At 28.0% G+C, this 22,160-nt stretch overlaps 3 protein-coding genes across 3 annotated transcripts in view; 1 reads left to right on the top strand and 2 right to left on the bottom strand.

The window, feature by feature from the left end:
* Positions 1–4,676: 4,676 nt before the first annotated feature.
* Positions 4,677–6,420, bottom strand: LOC147814109 (endoplasmic reticulum transmembrane helix translocase-like). The gene is made up of 2 exons (XM_087158493.1): positions 5,853–6,420; positions 4,677–4,889 (listed from the first exon to the last, which is right to left on the bottom strand). The coding sequence occupies exons 1-2, from the start codon at positions 5,976–5,978 to the stop codon at positions 4,704–4,706; spliced, it is 312 nt and encodes a 103-aa protein (XP_087014619.1). The 5' UTR covers positions 5,979–6,420; the 3' UTR covers positions 4,677–4,703.
* A 2,932-nt stretch (positions 6,421–9,352) lies between these two features.
* LOC107454631 (TD and POZ domain-containing protein 3) lies at positions 9,353–10,447 on the top strand. Its single transcript, XM_071176879.2, has one exon. It carries the CDS (start codon positions 9,353–9,355, stop codon positions 10,445–10,447), a length of 1,095 nt encoding a protein of 364 aa, XP_071032980.1.
* A 4,469-nt stretch (positions 10,448–14,916) lies between these two features.
* LOC107454632 (endoplasmic reticulum transmembrane helix translocase) overlaps positions 14,917–22,160 on the bottom strand; it is a 54,986-nt gene continuing 47,742 nt past the window's right edge. The window contains exons 22-25 of the mRNA XM_043040758.2: positions 21,991–22,133; positions 19,477–19,588; positions 18,371–18,514; positions 14,917–16,744 (exon numbers count right to left, since the gene is read on the bottom strand). Of these exons, the coding sequence (XP_042896692.1) occupies positions 16,637–16,744; positions 18,371–18,514; positions 19,477–19,588; positions 21,991–22,133 (507 nt within the window). The 3' untranslated portion in view covers positions 14,917–16,636. The remainder of the gene's footprint in view (positions 16,745–18,370; positions 18,515–19,476; positions 19,589–21,990; positions 22,134–22,160) is intronic.

Raw genomic sequence — 22,160 nt, 5'->3', positions numbered from 1 at the left:
TTTTAATAAGGATTGAAAGTTTGAACTAGATATAGAGAGAGAGAGAACTAATACTGGGAATTGAAAAAGAATCTAGGTAAATTAGTTTTAGTATGTACTTCCCTTATTGATATTTAATTTAAATATTAATGAATTAATATTTAGACACAACAGCTAAATGGAGAAGTATGTTCTCTTTTGCATGTATTTGTTAACAATTTTTTTATAAACTTTTCTCATAATAAAACTTTTTTCTTTAATATGTGTTTAATTTTTATTGTTTCATTTAAAAATAAGAGTACTATACAATTTGTACTACAAATAACGACATCGGTAATGTTTCCGGGTTTATAAGAGACATTAACCACTTTGAAACGTTTCTGAGTTAACAATCGTTTCCCCAATTTTAAGAGGTAAAATACGAACCTGCTTGCTCCTGTATTTTATTTAAAAATCCTTATTTACCAGTTATAACTGGTAAATTAGCAAAGAAGTCAAGTATACAGTTAGTGAATACATCCTCTCTAACCTTCAATTAAATATTAAAATTTTAAAAAATAAAATCATAACACAACTGAAAAAAAAAACATCTTTATTTGTGAATATTTTACAGTGTTAATTATGTAGAAGCAAAGCAGTAACTTAATTTGTTTCCAATACAATATGATACATCAAATATTACAATAATTAATAAGATTTTTGTAACTACATTTTGAAGATTGCTAAGTTTCACGTTACAGTGAAGATACAGCACCATTTTCTGTGAATAGAAATATTAAAACACAATTCTTGGGGAAAAAAATATTTTTGCATTTTAAGCAGATACTGAAAGCAAATCAATCATAAACCACTGAAATAAAAAGAACAAGATACTGAAAATTCCACTGTTGCCATATGCATATCACACAATGATCTCATCTGAGTTAACAGAAATACATTATTTTTCGTACAAACATTTTAGAAAGAAATTTCAGTGTTTGTTTCATTTTGGTTACATAAAATTTTTTCTGGTGTATTGGAAATATAAATATGCATGTGAATGGTAAGGATGCCCGCTTACCACACTTTAAAAATAAATAAATGAAAAAATAAATAAATTTTATGAAAGAATTAAAAATGATATTCAATATAAATATATTTCATATTGAATAAAATATAAATGTATTTTAAATAAATTATTTTCCTATTAATGAACAAAAATGTTTTTTATTATATTATAATGCAATATTATAATATAATATTACATTTACAAACAATTTACAATTTCAGAGATATGATTGCCTGTTTTGCTGCAGCAATTTTCATTGGTTTTGAGCAATTCAGAGCAATAATTTGGCATTTTTAAAGCAGTTTTGTTCTTAAGCAATAATATTATTATTATTAACTTTAGAATATTTTGAAATTTAATATTTACGTTACTTTAATACATATCTATTTTTTTAGTTGGTATTTAACAAGAAAATGGTGCATAACGAAAAAAATTCCATGCAAATTACTCAGACATTTACCAAGTTGAATTATCTAAGCATTAGATTAAGTTTTTAAGGAACTTTTAAGTTTTTCCTGCATCAGAAAGGCAGGTTTTCTTTATGTTATTTGATGGGAAAGTAGCACATAGCAGACATATCTCAGTACAATTTTAACCAGGGGTTCAAAGTATGGTATTAATAAACCATAGAATGAAATTCAAATAAATAAGGTAAGATAAGACTAAAAATATACACAGAATATCCATCACAGACAATATGAAATTTTAAAAAAAATTATCACTCAATCGTCAAGTTAGAATGCAACGAAATATTAAAATAAATATAATTTCTATTCCAAACATTTTTTTATCTTCATTTAAAAAAAAAATCTAATTTATGAAAATTAAGAAGCAAGCACAAATTCTGATAATTATTAAAATTTATGAAATTATTATAAATTAAAACACTTTTACAACTCAGAAAATAATGCAGCGTTCATAACTGAACACTACATGCTTATAAATATTAGATTTAATATTTACAGTTTTCATTATTGACAATTCATTTTGTCCGTAATTGTTAATCCTTTTTTTTTAATCTAAAATATTTGCTAAATCAATTCAAATTTTGGTACCTAGTTTTTTCACACAATGTTAGTGCCTAAAAAAGAGCAAAGTTAACAACTTAATTTTTTTACTTCTAATTGTTACTCTCTTAAGATCTTAATTGAAAAGTTAGAAAAAAATTATATGAAATTAAACAAGTGCATATTTTGATTGTTATATTGAACAATTAGGACCTTAGGAAATTGTTCAATGTTATATTGATCAATTTTACAACTCAAGAAATTGTGCAATTGTATTATTTTTGACAGAATAATTCAGGATTTACTTCGAAGAAGCTTTCATATTAATTGTTTACAAATGATCCTCAATCACATATAACAAGAGACACATACTTAACAGATAAAACAGAACAAGTTTTCTAGCTTAGCAAGTATTTAGTCGGTCTGAGAAGGACAAAGATAAAGTCATTCAGTTAAAACATGTCAAGTCATGATAAGACAGTATGGTTACTATCAGTATGAATTCTCTGCTAATTAAATGAGAGTGATTAACATGAAGAAAAAAAAACATATTTTAGGAATAAAGGATTAGCTTGTCTACTAATTCTTACAAAATATTATTTTCTTTTATATTTTTATTATTTCTTTTCACAAGAGCTCACTTATTTTTGAAAACCTTAATAGCTGAAGGTTTTGCATATTTACCAGCTAGTATACTTGAAAATTTTTAGGGCAGTTATAAATTAAAGTATTAAGTGCAAAGCTTTGCAAACAAGTGAAAAATAACATCAAATAAATAAATAAAGTATAGATAGGGAATGCATTTAATGAGTAACAAGTGCTTTGAAAGCCCAAGAAAAAAAATATTCGGAATTTATAAAGTGAAAATGGTCAGTTTGACATGCAAATAATCTTCCTGTACAGTATAGAATACACAATAGCCATTGAAATAAAATTTACAAAGATCAAAGAATAAGGGTTGCTTAAATGAAAAGTGAACACACACGATAGCATCAGAAATATAGTGGCAGGATGTAACAGGAATGGATTGCAGATTGGGTATTACTAATAATTAACCAGTTTATGTGAGGTGAATATAACGTTGTGGCAAAATGGATACCTCCAGAACAGAACAAGCAATAGAATTATTTGTAAAGGTCATCAAAATACAGAAATTTATTGTCTAATAATCGATGCTTAAAGCAAACACTGTCTAGGAAATAGGGGTATGAAAAAAATGGGGTATACGTTTTTAAAAACAGAACAGTCAAGATCTAAAGAACTTGAACACTGTGATCTCCAATCCACATATAATGCAGCTATTGATTATGAATAAGGACATCAGTCCAACACTTTGTTAGTAATGAGTAAAAGAATTGTATAATCCTCTTATACCACCAAAAATCACATTACTTCATCTTATTCTGCTCTAAAAGCATCCTTTCGGTCTTAACTTTACATTCACTTTATATGCTCTCATGTGATTTCAGAAATCAATTCTAAACAGTCTGTGATGCACTCCTTTTACCTTTCTTTATAACTTTGAATGATAGCACTACTAACATTTCTAATGCTATTACATGTGTTTACTTGTAATCTGAACAACCTTTATAATTCCATGCAAATAACAAGTTTAAAAGAAATTTTATGATTCTTTACATAAATGCAAGTTGAAGATAATTCATTTCTTTAGATGACATATTTGAAAACATTATCAATAGCCCTACTCTGTGTTAATAATTTAAAAAGCTAACAAATTTTTCCACATTTTAATATGATATATTTCATCTACTTTCATGCATGAAAATCAAATACTTTTAAATAAATTAATACATAAAAATTTTTGGGACACATTTAATTTCTTTAGTTTTCACCCAATGACAGACTACATGCACAATAAAGATAATGATATTAATTTATATTAAAGACATTTGAAAAACAAGTCTAAATATTAAGTTCATATCAACGTACTCTGAGTTTTCCTCGGCCAAACAATAGTAAACAAATCCGATCCACAAGGAAAGCAAAGAAGAAGTCTGAGAACAAAGTAAGAAGTACCACTTTTTGGAATTAAAAATAAAAATTATAAGCCATATTATACACAAACTGAAACATTTTTAACTCTCTGATGATTCAAACAGAAAAATCACACTTTGAGCTACATGGCTTTCCTATTAGAGAAAAGTTTTGGTTCAGTTTTGGAGGTCTGAGCCTAAGATTGATAGGATTCTTTTGTATCTGAGTATCAAGCTTAACCCTATTGTTTTTATTACTGGAAAAAACTACCTAAAGGTAGTGTAAAACTCTATTATCAATTAAATATTTGAAATGTGCTCAATTAACTTTTAAAGAATACTCTAAAAACAATTTATATTAAACACATGTTTTAAAAAAATCTTTTTTATTTGAATTTATGAACTATTTTCAGAATTGCTTCTAAAAGAGACTGTGGGTGAAGATCATACATTGCAGAATATGTAACATCTATATCATGTTACTGCAACTCCCCCCCCCCCTCCCTAAAAAGCATAACAGGCGAAGAATCATTAAAACTTTGCACAAAAAGCTATTTTATTTCATCAATTATAATATACAACCCCCTATTAATTGTACTTATTTAAATTACAGAAATAAAGTAGAATTTTTACTGCAGACCCAGAAATTTGCAAAGTATTAAGAATATTGTGCACTTAAGCAATTAACAAAATTGTTAAAAACAGTGAAATGCTTACTTCTGGTTCAAAGTCTACAATGGAAAATATGCCAGCTAGTTCAGGTGAGAGGTCTGTTACAAGCATCAGTATTGCTGTGCCTGATATTAAAATACTATACATGAGTGGCTTGTTTTCTGTCAGACTTTCCATAAATGGGTGACCCTGTAAAGTAATAAAACAAATAAATATAATGATCATAAAACACAAATTAATAAAACACTGTACTCAGAAATAATCTTTAGTTAGACATGCATTAAAAAAAATTAAGAGTCAAAAATCTGCGACTAAAAACTATTGTTTCTGCTCAAATTTTAAGTGATTTAGTTGAATCGCAATTTGGCAAAGTTAAGATCAATATTAAGATCAAAGATCATAATTTGACATGAAATAAAATAGACCAGTGGAGTAAAAGCTCAATGCAGAAATAAGTAACAATTCAATGGAAATAAAGTTAAAAGTTTTTAAGTAGGTCTAATAGGCATATCTGAATTTGCTGCTCCCCCTACAAACAGCACTTTAGCTGAAAATTTGAATTTATTAAGGGTATAAAGGGCAAACAGAAAAAGAAACTTGAACATAACTATGTAGAGAAGAGAGATTTTTGTTTCTAATGTTTTCTTGTTTCTTTTCTTCCTTAATCCAGAACCAATTCAAAACAAAGTTGATGAATATTATTGATTAGAAGTTACAAGGGGTCCCATTATATATTATTCATGATTATAAGCAAAAAACTATACTTTTTATCTATAAAACCCTCATAAACTCTTGTGCTTGGCTCCATTATTTTGTAATAAAGAAACACAACAAACTATACCTGATTTGCTTAGATCAAAATATTTAGATGAAAACTTCTTAAAATGTTAATCAATTGAATATTTATTTGTTATTTTATATTTATGTTATCATTTTCTATGTTATTTTAGATTAATGAATTATTTAAATTGTTTTTGCTTAAATAAATTTTAAAAAATTTCTTTTTTCCAATTTTCTAAATTTATGCAAATTTTTTTAGCAGTCAGCTACACGAAGGAGTAGAGAAATTGATGAGTGAATTGTGTGCCTTTTAATACATGAAACAGTTAAAAAAACCACAACATGCTAAAAAAAATTGGAAATGGGATTTACCCTGTAGTTGACAGCAAATGTGGATATTTGCAGAGCCATAGAGATTATGTACACTATGCTATTCAGAAGAGATGGTTTGAATTCAGCCTCTAAGTCAGCAAAGGCCTCAGCTCTGGAAAAAGACATTGACTTTTACAGTTGCTTATACAATATAATACTATATAATACAGAAACAATATAATACTATTAAGCTTTGATATCAGAAATTTAAAGGGAGACACGAAAAATTTAAAAAGTTTTGAATTTTAAGTTATAAAGTATGAAATTCAAATCATAATTGTGAAAGTCATGAACTAGCAGATGCTTACTTCAAAACAATGTATTTATTTTAAACTATTTTTTTCATTATGAATGATTCACTGCTTTCAAAATAGCGATTACAAAATAATTTTTTGTGTATTCTCTTATTTGCCCCTGAATTATAAATTTGATGTTTGCTCTCAATGTTTTATGGGCTCAGAATTAGTTGTAACCCATTGACTTTTTATTTTACTTGATTATTGGATACCCCCTACAATTAGATGATAGGATGCCTTAATCTAATGCATCTTATCCCCCTTTCTTCTTCTTTGCACTAATGTACATTCATCCTGCTTTTTCTTTCTTATGTCCCTCCTTATGTCCCTTTCTTATGTCTGCTTATGTCCCTCCGTTACCATGAGCACAAATTTTAAAATGCCTATTTAATTTAAAACTAGAACGTCTAGGACCAGGATCCTATTGTTGCCAACTTACTGGAAATAATTTAATACAATAATTATGGGTCCCGCAGTGGACTGATCGTTAAGACACGGTTCCCAGCAGATCACCGAAGTCAAGCATCACTGACTACAGTCAGTGTGCGGGTGGGTGACCACTTGGATCAGTCTGCGAAGGGACCGAGGGTGTGCGGTATTGGTCCTCGTTAAACTGTGCTACCGTAAAGTGCTCGACTTTGCGCGCAGGTCGTCGGGCTTCCGAAGCGGGGGTGTTATCCCCTCCGCAGAGGATCAAAATTGTGATGGCATGTCTTCGGATCATCCTCCGGGATGTTTCCCAGACAGTCGCCAATAGCTCATTGTGCAGCTCTAGTGCGACGTAAATTAACAACAACAACAACAAATAATTACTGTTAACAAGTAGGCGAAAAAGATATAACTTAATTTCATTTCTCGTATTAAAACTAAAAAACAAATAGTTTTCTTCTTATAATTTAAATCTATTTTGTTAAGAATGCAATGCGACATAACCACCGGATTTATTTTCCATGTAATGTTTTTAGTCAGAATTGATCGTGGTATATCAGGAATCGATAAGATAGATCGGAAATTTATTAGAGTTTTCTGCTCAAGAAAATATAATCTTGTTCTTGCGCATTTCATGTTACTATTCAGACCATGGGGCGTCGGTAGGGTCCAATTTTTTGAGGGGGACGAAATTAAATTACTCAGTCAAAATAGTTTTCTGAATTTCCCACTCAAGAAAAGAAATTATTAAATGTGCTAAATACCTGGAAAAAAGATTTTTTTATTTTTTTATTTATCTATTTCTTGTTTTCAACTCTAAGGAATTTAAATCGATGAAAATGGACGAAAATAAATTTTTCTTGTTTGTCTAAAATATTAAGGGGGACTTTTAGAGATTTCTAATTTTCGAAGGGGACTTATTGTTGAGGGGCACTTTCAGATATTTCTAATTTTTTTTTTTTTGGGGGGGGGAAGATATTTCTACCGTCCCTCCGCCAACGACGCCCATGCTCAGAAGCAATTTATCCTATAATCGTTTTGCTTTTATAGTTAAATCTCCTCAGACCTCAGCTTTAAATAATAGCAGAAAAAAGTTGTAATTTGTACTTAATTACAACTTTTATGTAATTGGTTACAACATTTATGTAATTAATTACAATATTTATGTAATTTGTACTTAATTCAACTCTAGAAATATATATAGTTTAAAAAAAAAATAAACTCATAAATGCGATAAATATATTTTTTTTAAAAAATTCAATTACTTAAACTTAATCAACTTTTTCTGTTATTTTTAATTTTTACATAAAAAAGAGATAAATATTAATTTTCAGCTTTATTTGAAAATTTTGATGGAGTTTTATAGTGCACTTCACATTTCGGTGGTAAAATAAAATCCACTTCACTCAAAATAGATGGGATGGATAATATAACTGCTCAAAAGGTTACGTAAATCGATTTTTTTATGTAATTTTTATTGTGAATAAAAACTTCGCTCATCGAGGTTATATGGAATTATATTTCTACGAGTAAAAAAAAATCTCAAAATATTACTTTTCACGTGATGAAATTATACCAAATGTTGTCCAATATGACGCCGAATCTTTAGAGATAATAGTTTATTATAACGGTTTATGGATTACTGAATTCTCTGCATTGTAGCCTAGGTTTTTTTTTTTTCTTTTAATATCACTATTTTAAACTTAGTTTATAATTGTCAAACGTTAAATTTTTTTCACAAACTTTTTAAGAAATAAGTTAAGTTTAATAAAATTTCAATTCTATGTCCTTTCTCCTTTGTGTGATTGTGTGAATGTGACCCGCCCTAAAAACGGGTGTGTAGTTGTGTGACGTGGGCGAAGCTGCTCCACAAACGTGACAACGTGCTCACAAACGTGAGTCCAGCGCCCTGCCAACCTACAAATTTGCTTTCCTTGTGTAATTGATTATAAGGAGAATTTATATAATAATTGCTATTTAAGAACAAATTGATGTAGCATTCAACTTTTTGAAAGCGAATTTTAATGCTCAAATTTAATAATATGCAAAACCTAGAATTAAAAAATTATTATGGTCTAAACATTACTGATGTAATCATATGATTGAAAATTAGAGTATAAAAAAATTTCAACTTAATACTCGAATTATGAGATAAAGTAATGTGTAATATGTTGTTATCTTCAAAAATATATTTTATCTTGCTTTCAAATATCCAATTAAGGTTTAAGAATGACTTGCTAACAATTCAATTTATATTTAAAATGTTAAAAATAAAAATAGTCATGAGCAAAGATTTCTTACCGTTTTATAGACGCCATTTAAAAGAAATATTGCATTTAAAATCATCATTAGAAAAGTAATTTAAATGATTATTTACTAAGCTTAAAAGATTAATATGTATCATATTTGTTATTTATCTATCATAATTTGATGTTCATGAAACAAGTTGTTTAGTGATTAATTTTTTTTTCTGCTTCCGTTTAGTAAAGTCTCTGTGCTCGAAAAAAAGTTTACGGTTTATTTTAAGATCTAAAACATCTCATAAAAAGAAATAAGAACAATTAGAAATAAAACATTTTTATGACTTTTCCTCTCTGAACGTTTGTTTAATGTTATTTTGCGCACGCGCTAATTTATCTTTTATTTTTTCTGTTTAGATAATTCAGCTGTCATAAGTCACGTGGTTTTTTTTTTCTTTGCTTGCGTCGATAAATTCTGATCTAAAATTTTTATTTAGTTAGAAACCTAAGCGGTGTAGCTCTTACGAGTTAAAAAATGGCTTCGAAGCCATTTACTTTAAATGTTACTGGTCGATCAAGCTCGAACGAGTGTATTGTATTTGAAATAAAGATCGATAACTTTTCATCCCTAAGAAATATGGAAGCATATGGTAGCTCAGAATTGCAATCAACCCATGATTGTAAGAGTTCGTGGAAAATTGTTCTAACAACAACCCGAAATGATTCTAATTATTACCATAGCAGCCAATCCAGTTCAATGCAAGTAGGATTAAAAAGAACTGATTTCAACGATTGGGATGTGAAAGCTTCACTGTTTTTTGAAATCCAGAATTCTTATGCAGAAGTTTATCAAAAAGAATCATTTGAGAAAATATTTCCTCGCCAAAAGCAGGATGCTTTTTATTGTAATTCTATGAAGAGGCCCAGTCATGCTAGTTCCGTTACAGGAATGAAAGGTAATAGTTTTATAATAAATGATAATAAACTTATAATTAAGGGTAGCATTTTCATTCATAATTGCTGTCCGAAAAAGAAAACCGAAAGTGACCGCGACTCTGCTATGAATTTAACCGAACTTCAAAGTAATCTCAAATATTCGTATCAAAACAATTTGTTCTCTGATGTTTTATTTAGTTTCGGAGACGATAATTTGTATGGTCATAAGACAGTACTCTCTGCCAGATCACCAGTGTTTAAGAAGATGTTCGAACAAAATATGAAAGAAAAAAATTTAAGCAATGTCACGATTACTGATATTGAGAAATCTGTTTTTGATGTTTTTCTTATTTTTCTCTACACTGGAGTAATTGAGAACAGAGAATTCGATACTGTCGTGTCATTGTATTCGACTGCTGACAAGTATGAAGTGACCACTCTTTTCAAAACTTGCAGTAACATTCTCGCATCTTATATCGCCAACAAAACTGTTTCAGTCATTTTGAAGTTGGCAGATATGCACAATGATAATTCTTTGAAAGAAAAAGCCATCCAATTTATATGTGAGAGTTTTACTCAAATTGAAAGTACTTGTGAATGGAATAATTTGTTAGATACGGATCCTCGTTTGGCTTCACATACTTTAAAGATGGTTTCATCTCATGTTGCTGCCAAAGAAAGAAGCATATCCTAGTTTGCATGTAATTGCTAAAATGTTGCATTATAACCTTGCGTGCATGCTGCAAGTTTTATAAACAGTAATTAATCTATTACATTGAGCAAATTATATATTATATGCATTTTTTAAAGATTTTTTTTTTTTAAGTTTGTACAATTTCTTTAAAATTGGAAGTTTTTCTACTCTGGAGCAATTGAGAACAGAGAATTCGACACAGTCGTGTCATTGTATTCGTCAGCTGACAAGTATGAAGTGACCACTCTTTTCATGACTTACAGTAACGTTCTCGCGTCTCATATCGCCAACTCCAACAAAACTGTTTCAGTCATTTTGAAGTTGGCAGATATGCACAATGATAATTCTTTGGAGAAAAAAAGGCCGTCATTTTTAAATATGAGAAAAAAATTGAATGTATTTGTAACTGGAATAATTTATTAGATACGAATAATCGTTTGTCTTTATATACTTACTGATTTCGTGATCTAGTTTACGTGTTAATTGTTAGAATTTTTAACTTTTGGCACGATATAACTCCCTAAAACAATAAAAATTTCAATATGATTTTAAAATAAACAATTTTAAATGCATTTTTTCGTTTTTCTGAGCTTTAAGTTTAAAAAAAAAACAGGTAAACTATAAATTATAGATACAATTCTAGCATATGATACGCACGCAATTTGGTGAATAGTGCGCAAAATCCAATATTTCTTGACGGTATACATTTCTATTTCTTAATTAAACCAGTTCTTTTCTTTTTAAAGCAAATAAATAAGAACTGCCCAACTTGGAGGCAACTACTATAATAATAACTGGCTGTTTTCAATTCCATTTTAATGAAATTCAAACTTAATAATTTTCCTTGGTGAACATTGGAATTTCATCTACATACGCTTAGCATTCGCCACCTCGCCAAATGCGATGAAACCACAAGTTGGACGAAAATATTGTGTTAAATACATATTTCCTTCAATCCTAAAAAAAAAAGGTAAAAAGGAATTTTTTTGAGCAAATCTTCCATTTATTCAATTACAGTTATTTTCTTTACATACGTCGCATAACCAATTAGAATTAAGTCCACATAATCTAAGCATAAGCAACAAGATAGATTACGTAAGCATGCAACAAACTACCTTAATATGCAGGTTAATACGTTCGTTGCCGGATCACGGAATATCGTGTGACGATATTCTTTCCTACAGATTGTGTCAATAAAACCGATTACTGGTAGCGAGGTTCAAATTATCGTCCAACTATTTTTGCAGAAAATATGTTTTCTCCTGACAACAACGTAATATTCCTTCAAGTTTAGCCTCACATTACTGCTCTAGTTTAAGAAGTTATCAAAAATTAACCCCAACCAATTCCCAATCCTTGCTCACTGCAAATTGACTCTTGATTTGAATTTGCATTTTATAAAATAATTTAATTTATATAAAATTTGATTTTGATCTTAAAAAAAATTTACAAGAAAAAAATCAATTTTAAAGAATTCTCAAATTTTGTCTTGGGGTGAAAATGTTGAAAATGGCTAATACTTTCGATATTTGGACCAATTTACTGGCTAATAATTTGAAGTCCTTAGCAAAGGGCCCTGCATTAAAACACACATGTTTCGTCATTTATATTTGAGATTTTTGCAAGATGTAAAATAATGTTTATGGGTTTATCTAAGTTTAAAATATTCTATTTTTAAAAAAAATTCTGGTTTACGGTACTATAAATGATCATATAATGAAATTTTCATAAAATGAAAACTTGTTAATTTGATGTAACTCTAGAAATTTATTGAACTTACAATTTATCAACTTACAATTAATAAGCTTTATTTATAACTTACAATTAATATGCCTTTTGCTCCATTTACTGTGAAGATATAGTTACACAACAGCTAAATGGAGAAGTATGTTCTCTTTTGCGTGTATTTGTTAACAATTTTCTTATAAACTTTTGTCATAATAAAACTTTTTTTTAAATATGTGTTTAATTTTTATTGTTGCATTTAAAAATAAGAGTACTATACAACTTGTACTACAAGTCATGACAACGGCAACGTTTCCGGGTTTATAAGAGACATTAACCACTTTCAAACGTTTCTGAGTTAACAATCGTTTCCTCAATTTTAAGAGGTAAAATACGGACCTGCTTACTCCTGTATTTTATTAAAAAATCCTTATTTACCAGTTGTAACTGGTAAATTAGCAAAGAAGTCAGATACAAAGTTAGTGAATACATCCTCTCTAACCTTCAATTAAATATTAAAATTTTTAAAAATAAAATCATAACACAACTTAAAAAAAAAAACATTTTTATTCGTGAATATTTTACAGTGTTAATTATGAAGAAGCAAAGCAGTAACTTAATTTGTTTCCAATACAATATGATACATCAAATATTACAATAATTAATAAGATTTTTGTAACTACATTTGAAGATTGCTAAGTTTCACATTACAGTGAAGATACAGCACCATTTTCTGTGAATAGAAATATTAAAACACAATTCTTGGGGAAAAAAATATTTTTGCATTTTAGGCAGATCTATTGATACTGAAAGCAAATCAATCATAAACTACTGAAAATAAAAAGAACAAGATAGTGAAAGTTGATACTGAAAATTCCACTATTGCCATATGCATATCACACAACAATCTCATTTGAGTTAACAGAAATACAAACATTTTAGAAAGAAATTTCAGTTGTTTAATTTTGGTTGCAAACAAATTTTTCTGGTGCATTTGAAATATAAATATGCATGTGAATGGTAAGGATGCCCACTTACCACAATTTAAAAATAAATAAATGAAAAAATAAATAAATTTTATGAAAGAATTAAAAATTATATTCAATATAAATATATTTTACATTGAATAAAATATAAATGTATTTTAAATAAATTATTTTCCTATTAATGAACAAAAATATGTTTTTTATTATATTATAATATGATATTACATTTACAAAAACAATTTACAATTTCAGAGATATGATTGCCTGTTTTGCTGCAGCAATTTTCATTGGTTTTGAGCAATTCAGAGCAATAATTTGGCATTTTCAAAGCAGTTTTGTTCCTAAGCAATAATATTACTGTAGTTTGAGCTTAATGAAACAAAATATTTTTAATCTAACAAAATATTTTTAATGCAACATCGAAGCAATATAACAATTATAAAATAGCCAATTTTCTGCTTTTGCAACAAAGATTACCCCTTCATAGTAAGTCTAGTACAATTTTTACAACAGTAGGATTTTGGGAGCTTTTTTCTTCTTCTATAAAATTTAACTCTTTGAGCACAGCTTAGGATTACTTTATTAAAGTGATCACGAAACTTATGTAACTTCTGAGCTACCATGCTGTTTTTTTAATTTAACTGTGAGCTACCAAAGAAAAGAACTAATTTTTTTCAACAAAAAAATCATACATTTGGTTTATCAGCAGGATAAAACCATGTTAGCCAACCAGAGAATTACCACGATCTGTCGAAAATGTCACCGTGAGCTTCCAGTAGCTCACAATTAATTTGGCAATCACTGCTTTATTATTAACTTTAGAATATTTTGAAATTTAATATTTACTTTACTTTAATACATATCTATTTTTTTAGTTGGTATTTAACAAGAAAATGGTGCATAACGAAAAAAATTCCATGCAAATTACTCAGACATTTACCAAGTTGAATTATCTAAGCATTAGATTAAGTTTTTAAGGAACTTTTAAGTTTTTCCTGCATCAGAAAGGCAGGTTTTCTTTATGTTATTTGATGGGAAAGTAGCACATAGCAGACATATCTCAGTACAATTTTAACCAGGAGTTCAAAAAGCATGGTATTAATAAACCATAGAATGAAATTCAAATAAATAAGGTAAGATAAGACTAAAAATATACACAGAATATCCATCACAGACAAAATGAAATTTAAAAAAAAATTTATCACTCAATCGTCAAGTAAGAATGCAATGAAATATTCAAATAAATATAATTTCTATTCCAAACATTTCTTTATCTTCATTTTAAATAAAAATCTAATTTATGAAAATTAAGAAACAAGCACAAATTCTGATAATTATTAAAATTTATGAAATTATTATAAATTAAAACACTTCTAAAACTCAGAAAATAATGCAGCGTTCATAACTGAACACTAGCATCAGCATATTTTATGCTGCTGCTAATATTCAGTAATGAACACTGCATGTTTATAAATATTAGATTAATACAGTTTTCATTATTAACAATTCATTTTATCCCTAATTGTTAATCCTTTTTTCTTCTTCTAAAATATTTGCAAAATCAATTCAAATTTTGGTACCTAGTTATTTCACACAATGTTGGTGCCTATAAAAGAGCAAAGTTAACAACTTAATTCTTTTACTTCTAATTGTTACTCTGTTAAGATCTTAATTGAAAAATTAGAAGAAGAAAAAATGTGAAATTAAGCAAGTGCATATTTTGATTGTTATATTTAACAATTAGGAGCTTAGGAAATTGTTCAATGTTATATTGATCAATTTTACAACTCAAGAAATTGTGCAATTGTATTATTTTTGACAGAATAATTCAGGATTTACTTCGAAGAAGCTTTCATATTAATTGTTTACAAATGATCCTCAATCACATATAACAAGCAACACATACTTAACAGATAAAACAGAACAAGTTTTCTAGCTTAGCATGTATTTAGTCGGTCTGAGAGAAGGACAAAGATGAAGTCATTCAGTTAAAACATGTCAAGTCATGATAAGACAGTATGGTTACGATCAGTATGAATTCTCTGCTAATTAAATGGGAAGTGAATAACATCAAGAGAAAAAAAAACATATTTTAGGAATAAAGAATTAGCTTGTCTTCTAATTCTTACAAAGTATTATTATCTTTTATATTTTTATTATTTCTTTTCACAAGAGCTCACTTATTTTTGCAAACCTTAATAGCTGAAGGTTTTGCATATTTACCAGCTAGTATACTTGAAAATTTTCAGGGAAGTTATAAATTAAAGTATTAAGTGCAAAGCTTTGCAAACAAGTGAAAAATAACATCAAATAAATAAATAAAGTATAGATAGGGAATGCATTTAATGAGTAACAAGTGCTTTGAAAGCCCAAGAAAAAATATTCAGAATTTATAAAGTGAAAATGGTCAGTTAGACATGCAAATAATCTTCCTGTACAGTATAGAATACACAATAGCCATTGAAATAAAATTTACAAAGATCAAAGTATAAGGGTTGCTTAAATGAAAACTGGCATCATCAATAGCATCAGAAATATCGAGGCAGGATGTAACAAGAATGGATTGCAGATTGGGTATTACTAATAATTAACCAGTTTATGTGAGGTGAATATAATGTTGTGGCAAAATGGATACCTCCAGAACAGAACAAGCAGTAGAATTATTTGTAAAGGTCATCAAAATACAGAAATTTATTGTCTAATAATCGATGCTTAAAGCAAACATAGGGGTATGAAAATAATGGGGTATACATTTTTAAAAACAGAACAGTCAAGATCTAAAGTACTTGAACACTGTGATCTCCAATCCACATATAATGCAGCTATTGATTATGAATAAGAGTTATGAATAAGGACATCAGTCCAGCACTTTGTTAGTAATGAGTAAAAGAATTGTATAATCCTCTTATACCACCAAAAATCACATTACTTCATCTTATTCTGTTCTAGATGCATCCTTTCGGTCTTAACTTTACATTCACTTTATATGCTCTCATGTGATTTCAGAAAACAATTCTAAACAGTCTGTGATGCACTCCTTTTACCTTTCTTTATAACTTTGAATGATAGCACTACTAACATTTCTAATGCTATTACATGTGTTTACTTGTAATCTGAACAACCTTTATAATTCCATGCAAATAACAAGTTTAAAAGAAATTTTATGATTCTTTACATAAATGCAAGTTGAAGATAATTCATTTCTTTAGATGACATATTTGAAAACATTATCAATAACCCTACTCTGTGTTAATAATTTAAAAAGCTAACAAATTTTTCCACATTTTAATATTATATATTTCATCTACTTTCATGCATGAAAATCAAATATTTTTAAATAAATTAATGCATAAAAATTTTTGGGACACATTTAATTTCTTTAGTTTTCACCCAATGACAGGCTACATGCACAATAAAGATAATGATATTAATTTACATTAAAGACATTTGAAAAACAAGTCTAAATATTAAGTTCATATCAAAGTACTCTGAGTTTTCCTCGGCCAAATAATAGTAAACAGATCCGATCCACAAGGAAAGCAAAGAAGAAGTCTGAGAACAAAGTAAGAAGTACCACTTTTTGGAACTAAAAATAAAAATGATAAGCCATATTATACACAAACTGAAACATTTTTATAATAAACATTTTTAACTCTCTGATGATTCAAACAGAAAAATCACACTTTGAACAATATGGCTTTCCTATTAGAGAAAAGTTTTGGAGGTCTGAGCCTAAGATTGATAGGATTCTTTTGTATCTGAGTCTGCCCCAGTCAGAAATGGAAAAAGGAAGAACAAATGAAATATTTTTCATTTTGATTTGCGCATTTACAACATTTGCTTTACATTAAGATTACTTATTTACAGATTTAAAACTTTTTCTTAATTTTTGCACAATTTTTTTTTTTTTAATATTTTATAACCCAAATAGAACAACCCATTTTTAGGTTTTAATCTATCAATGTTGAACTTTGTAGCATTTTAATTTTGAATCCAAGGCAAAAAAAAACAAGAATACTACAGGATCAATGGGTCAAACTAGCCACCTTGGGGAACTTTTAGAAGGAACAAATGGGCATCTGTGTTAAATGAAAAGGAAAACTACAAAAAAATCTCACAATTAGCGTGACGGCAAGGAATTTTAACCCATTATCTGTTTACCTCTAAGGATATTTATACCCCAGCACTGCGGTTGATGCAAGCTGTTAGCAGAATTTGCATTGATCACTTATCGCTGGGTTTTGAATCCTGGTAGAAGAAGAAGAAGAGATTCATTAGAAGGAGAGCGTTCTAACCCCTGAGCCAGTTTACACTCAATAATCATATTTAATAACTGATCCAAGTGGAATTTTGTATATTTCCAATAAAAGAAAAAACTTTTGATAAGTATTTCAATGTGTATTAATATTTGTTAGATATAAATTAATATGTTCTTATAATGCATGAATTTTTAAGCATTTAACAAGTCTAAAAAATGTCTTTCTTTCACGATAACAATCAAAAATAATTTTATATGTTGTATAAAAAACAAAAATATATTTTGTATTTTAAAGCATTCAAATCAATAATTGTTAATTTTAAAAATTTTTTGTAGTTTAAATTATTGTCTATTTTGTAAATACAATAAGTTATTTCTATTATTTAATTATTAATTTTTTTTTGAGCAAGTAACAACAAAAATCTAAAGTTATTTGTTGAATATTAATAAATAAATGAATAAACATCTCAACAAGCTTGACCCTATTGTTTTTATTACTGGAAAAAAACTACCTAAAGGTAGTGTAAAACTCTATTATCAATTAAATATTTGAAATGTGCTCGATTAACTTTTAAAGAATACTTTAAAAACAATTTATATTAAACACATGGTTTAAAAAAATCTTTTTTATTTGAGTTTATGAACTATTTTCAGAATTGCTTCTAAAAGAGACTTTGGGTGCAGATCATACATTGTAGAATATGTAACATCTATATCATGTTGCTGCAACTCCCCCCCCCCTAAAAAAACATAACAGGGGAAGAAACATTAAAACTATGTACAAAAAACTATTTTATTTCATCAATTATATCATACTACCCCCTATTAATTGTACTTATTTCAATTACAGAAATAAAGTAGAATTTTTACTGTAGAACCAAAAATTTGCAAAGTATTAAGAATATTGTGCATTTAAGCAATTAACGAAATTGTTAAAAACAGTGAAATGCTTACTTCTGGTTCAAAGTCTACAATGGAAAATATGCCAGCTAGTTCTGGTGAGAGGCCTGTTACAAGCATCAGTATTGCTGTGCCTGATATTAAAATACTATACATGAGTGGCTTGTTTTCTGTCAGACTTTCCATAAATGGGTGACCCTGTAAAGTAATAAAACAGGTAAATATAATGATCAGAAAACACAAATTAATAAAACACTGTACTCAGAAATAATCTTTAGTTAGACATGCATTAAAAAAAATTAAGAGTCAAAAATCTGCGACTAAAAACTATTGTTTCTGCACAAATTTTAAGTGATTTAGTCGAATCACAATTTGGCAAAGTTAAGATCAATATTAAGATCAAAGATCATAATTTGACATGAAATAAAATAGACCAGTGGAGTAAAAGCTCAATGCAGAAATAAGTAACAATTCAATGGAAATAAAGTTAAAAGTTTTAAAGTAGGTCTAATAGGCATATCTAAATTTGCCCCTCCCCCTACAAAGAGCACTTTAGCTGAAAATTTGAATTTATTAAGGGTATAAAAGGCAAACAGAAAAAGAAACTTGAACATAACTATGTAGAGAAGAGAGATTTTTGTTTCTAATGTTTTCTTGTTTCTTTTCTTCCTTAATCCAGAACCAATTCAAAACAAAGTTGATGAATATTATTGATTAGAAGTTACAAGGGGTCCCATTATATATTATTCATGATTATAAGCAAAAAACTATACTTTTTATCTATAAAACCCTCATAAACTCTTGTGCTTGGCTCCATTATTTTGTCATAAAAAAACACAACAAACTATACCTGATTTGTTTAGATCAAAATATTTAGATGAAAACTTCTTAAAATGTTAATCAATTGAATATTTATTTGTTATTTTATATTTATGTTATCATTTTCTATGTTATTTTAGATTAATGAATTATTTAAATTGTTTTTGCTTAAATAAATTTTAAAAAATTTCTTTTTTCCAATTTTCTAAATTTATGCAAATTTTTTTAGCAGTCATCTATACGAAGGAGTAGAGAAATTGATGAGTGAATTGTGTGCCTTTTAATACATGAAACAGTTAAAAAACCACAACATGTTAAAAAAAATTGGAAATGGGATTTACCCTGTAGTTGACAGCAAATGTGGATATTTGCAGAGCCATAGAGATTATGTAAACTGTGCTATTCAGAAGAGATGGTTTGAATTCAGCCTCTAAGTCAGCAAAGGCCTCAGCTCTGGAAAAAAACATTGACTTTTACAGTTGCTTATACAATTTAATACTATATAATACAGAAACAATATAATACTATTAAGCTTTGATATCAGAAATTTAAAGGGAGACACGAAAAATTTAAAAAGTTTTGAATTTTAAGTTATAAAGTATGAAATTCAAATCATAATTGTGAAAGTCATGAACTAGCAAATGCTTACTTCAAAACAATGTATTTATTTTAAACTATTTTTTTCATTATGAATGATTCACTGCTTTTAAAATAGCGATTACAAAATAATTTTTTGTGTATTTTCTTGTTTGCCCCTGAATTATAAATTTGATGTTTGCTCTCAATGTTTTATGGGCTCATAATTAGTTGTAACCCATTGACTTTTTATTTTACTTGATAATTGGATACCCCCTACAATTAGATGATAGGATGCCTTAATCTAATGCATCTTGTCCCCCTTTCTTCTTCTTTGCACTAATGTACATTCATCCTGCTTTTTCTTTCCTTTTTTTTTTTTGTAAGAATTAATTTGTTACGTTTCATACGAATTTTTGAAAGGGACTTTGGGATCAGTGAAAGTAAAATACTTTTAATCTAGCTAAATTTGCTTCCTCAATTTATGTTGTTTTGAAAGTCTTATCTACCCACATGTTTCACGTGTCTTTTCTATTAGGGACAGATGATTTAAGAAACTTCTTTTCAAATATGGCAATTACCCTTTTTAATACAGCTTCAAAAAATGGTTCATACTAAGGGACAATGTAAAATGTGTTCTGCAAAAAGAATATATTTTTCTATTATCAGAACAACAAATGGGTAGAAAAATTTAGATATTTTTTGTGATTTCAGAAACATTGAAATTGAATCTCATTATAGCAAGGTTAAACAGTATTTTCATTCATAAAATATGGACACCAGAACTGTGCATTATAAAAATACCATTTAAATGTATACATTCCATCTACAAGTTGACAAATTATTACTGAGGGACAATGTAAAATGTGTTAAACGAAAATAATATTTTTTTTCTATTATCAGAACAACTAATGTGTAGAAAAATTTAGACATTTTTCGTGATTTCAGAAACATTGAAATTGAAGCTCATTATAGCAAGGTTAAACAGTATTTTCATTCATAAAATATGGACACCAGAACTGTGCATTATAAAAATACCATTTAAATGTATACATTTCATCTACAACTTGACTAAATTTTTATGAATTTGATAAAACAAAAGCACTTTGATTTATAATTCCTTAAGCTCTTGTATTAGTTAACTTAATTTTCAATTTGAAACAAAACATTTGAACAAAAATGAGTTTTTATTAATCACTGTCACAGATCAAATAACATAAAAGCAGAAACAAAATAAATTTTGGTCTGAATGGACCCTTGATTAAACAGGAACCGACTTCAGCAGAAATATTTTTTGATTTCATAAATTAAGGGTTAAAAAGCATGCAAAATCCACTGGAAACTGTTACATGTGGAAACCGGAAGTATAAATATGCTTTTAGATGTAAAACTTCTTGTTAAAAATTTACAAATGATTTTGTTTCTGAAAACATTTCCACTTTTAACACTTTGAATAAGACTTGTAAAACCAAGCAAACAGCATATCACAAAAAGGTGAAAACATTAATAACTTAAAAGATGCAATAAATGATCTTTTTCAGAATGACCCACACTATTAGCATTTCAATATTGCACATGTTAAAAAAAGCATGCTTGTTCATGATATTTCAATAAAAATGTGTCCTCTAGAAATGTAATATTATGGAGAAAAAGCGAAAAATATAGTGTAAGAGAAACGAAAAGCATGAACTAAAAGTCATCAAGATGTTGTCAAAAACTTAAAAGAACTAAAGCAAATTTGCACAATAAATAAACAATTCAGATATATTTATATCCCAAGCTAAAGTGTTTGTTGTAAGCCAAGAAGCTAAAAATTTAAGCTTTGCCAGAAGAAACTCTTCTACAATTTTGGAAAAATAGAGAAAATATGTAAGTAAATAAATTATTTTTTCTATTTTGTTACGCACATGTTTTTGGTAAGTGTTTAAAGCAAAAAAATATGTACAGTAAGCCAGATGTTTTTATTTATTTATTTAAAATTTCATTATTTTTAGTATATTTTTATTTTAAACTAAAACCTGGTCTTAGCTAAAAAATATTGTGATTCCTTAAAAGATAGGTTTTACTGATCATACCAGATAATCAATGCAAAATATTTATTAAACCAATAGCACTCTAATTATGGTTAAAATTACGAAGTAAAGCACAATAAGATATTAAAATACAATAAGGTACTACTATGTATCACCAAACTTAAATTATAAAGAAAGTTGACACATGAAAAATTTGATAGTTAAACATATTCAAATACATTAGTCAAAACTGAAAATTGTCATTACCTGGGTGGCATTCTTGATGTGGCTTCTTGTACTAAATAAACTAAGCTGCTAAAATGGACACTGAATTGGAGAAGCACTGTTAAAATTGTGTAAAAATTAAATATGTTGGGCAATGGGCGCTCCCTTGATAATGTCGTTAGAGGCTGAAGAATAAGATTAAAGAAAATAAA

The sequence above is a fragment of the Parasteatoda tepidariorum genome, chromosome 3 (genome assembly GCF_982258835.1).
Source record: "Parasteatoda tepidariorum strain Cologne lab strain chromosome 3, Ptep-v5.0, whole genome shotgun sequence".
NCBI lineage: Eukaryota > Metazoa > Arthropoda > Arachnida > Araneae > Theridiidae > Parasteatoda > Parasteatoda tepidariorum.
Note: the sequence above shows the minus strand (reverse complement) of the source record. Positions and strands in the feature narration are given on the sequence as shown.

Coding starts and splice junctions, on each gene's coding strand:
- LOC107454631 (XM_071176879.2), top strand. CDS start 9,353: ATGGCTTCGAAGCCATTTACTTTAAATGTTACTGGTCGATCAAGCTCG.
- LOC147814109 (XM_087158493.1), bottom strand. CDS start 5,978: ATGTCTTTTTCCAGAGCTGAGGCCTTTGCTGACTTAGAGGCTGAATTC. Junction 4,890..5,852: donor CATTTGCTGTCAACTACAGG/GTAAATCCCATT, acceptor ATTACTTTACAG/GGTCACCCATTTATGGAAAG.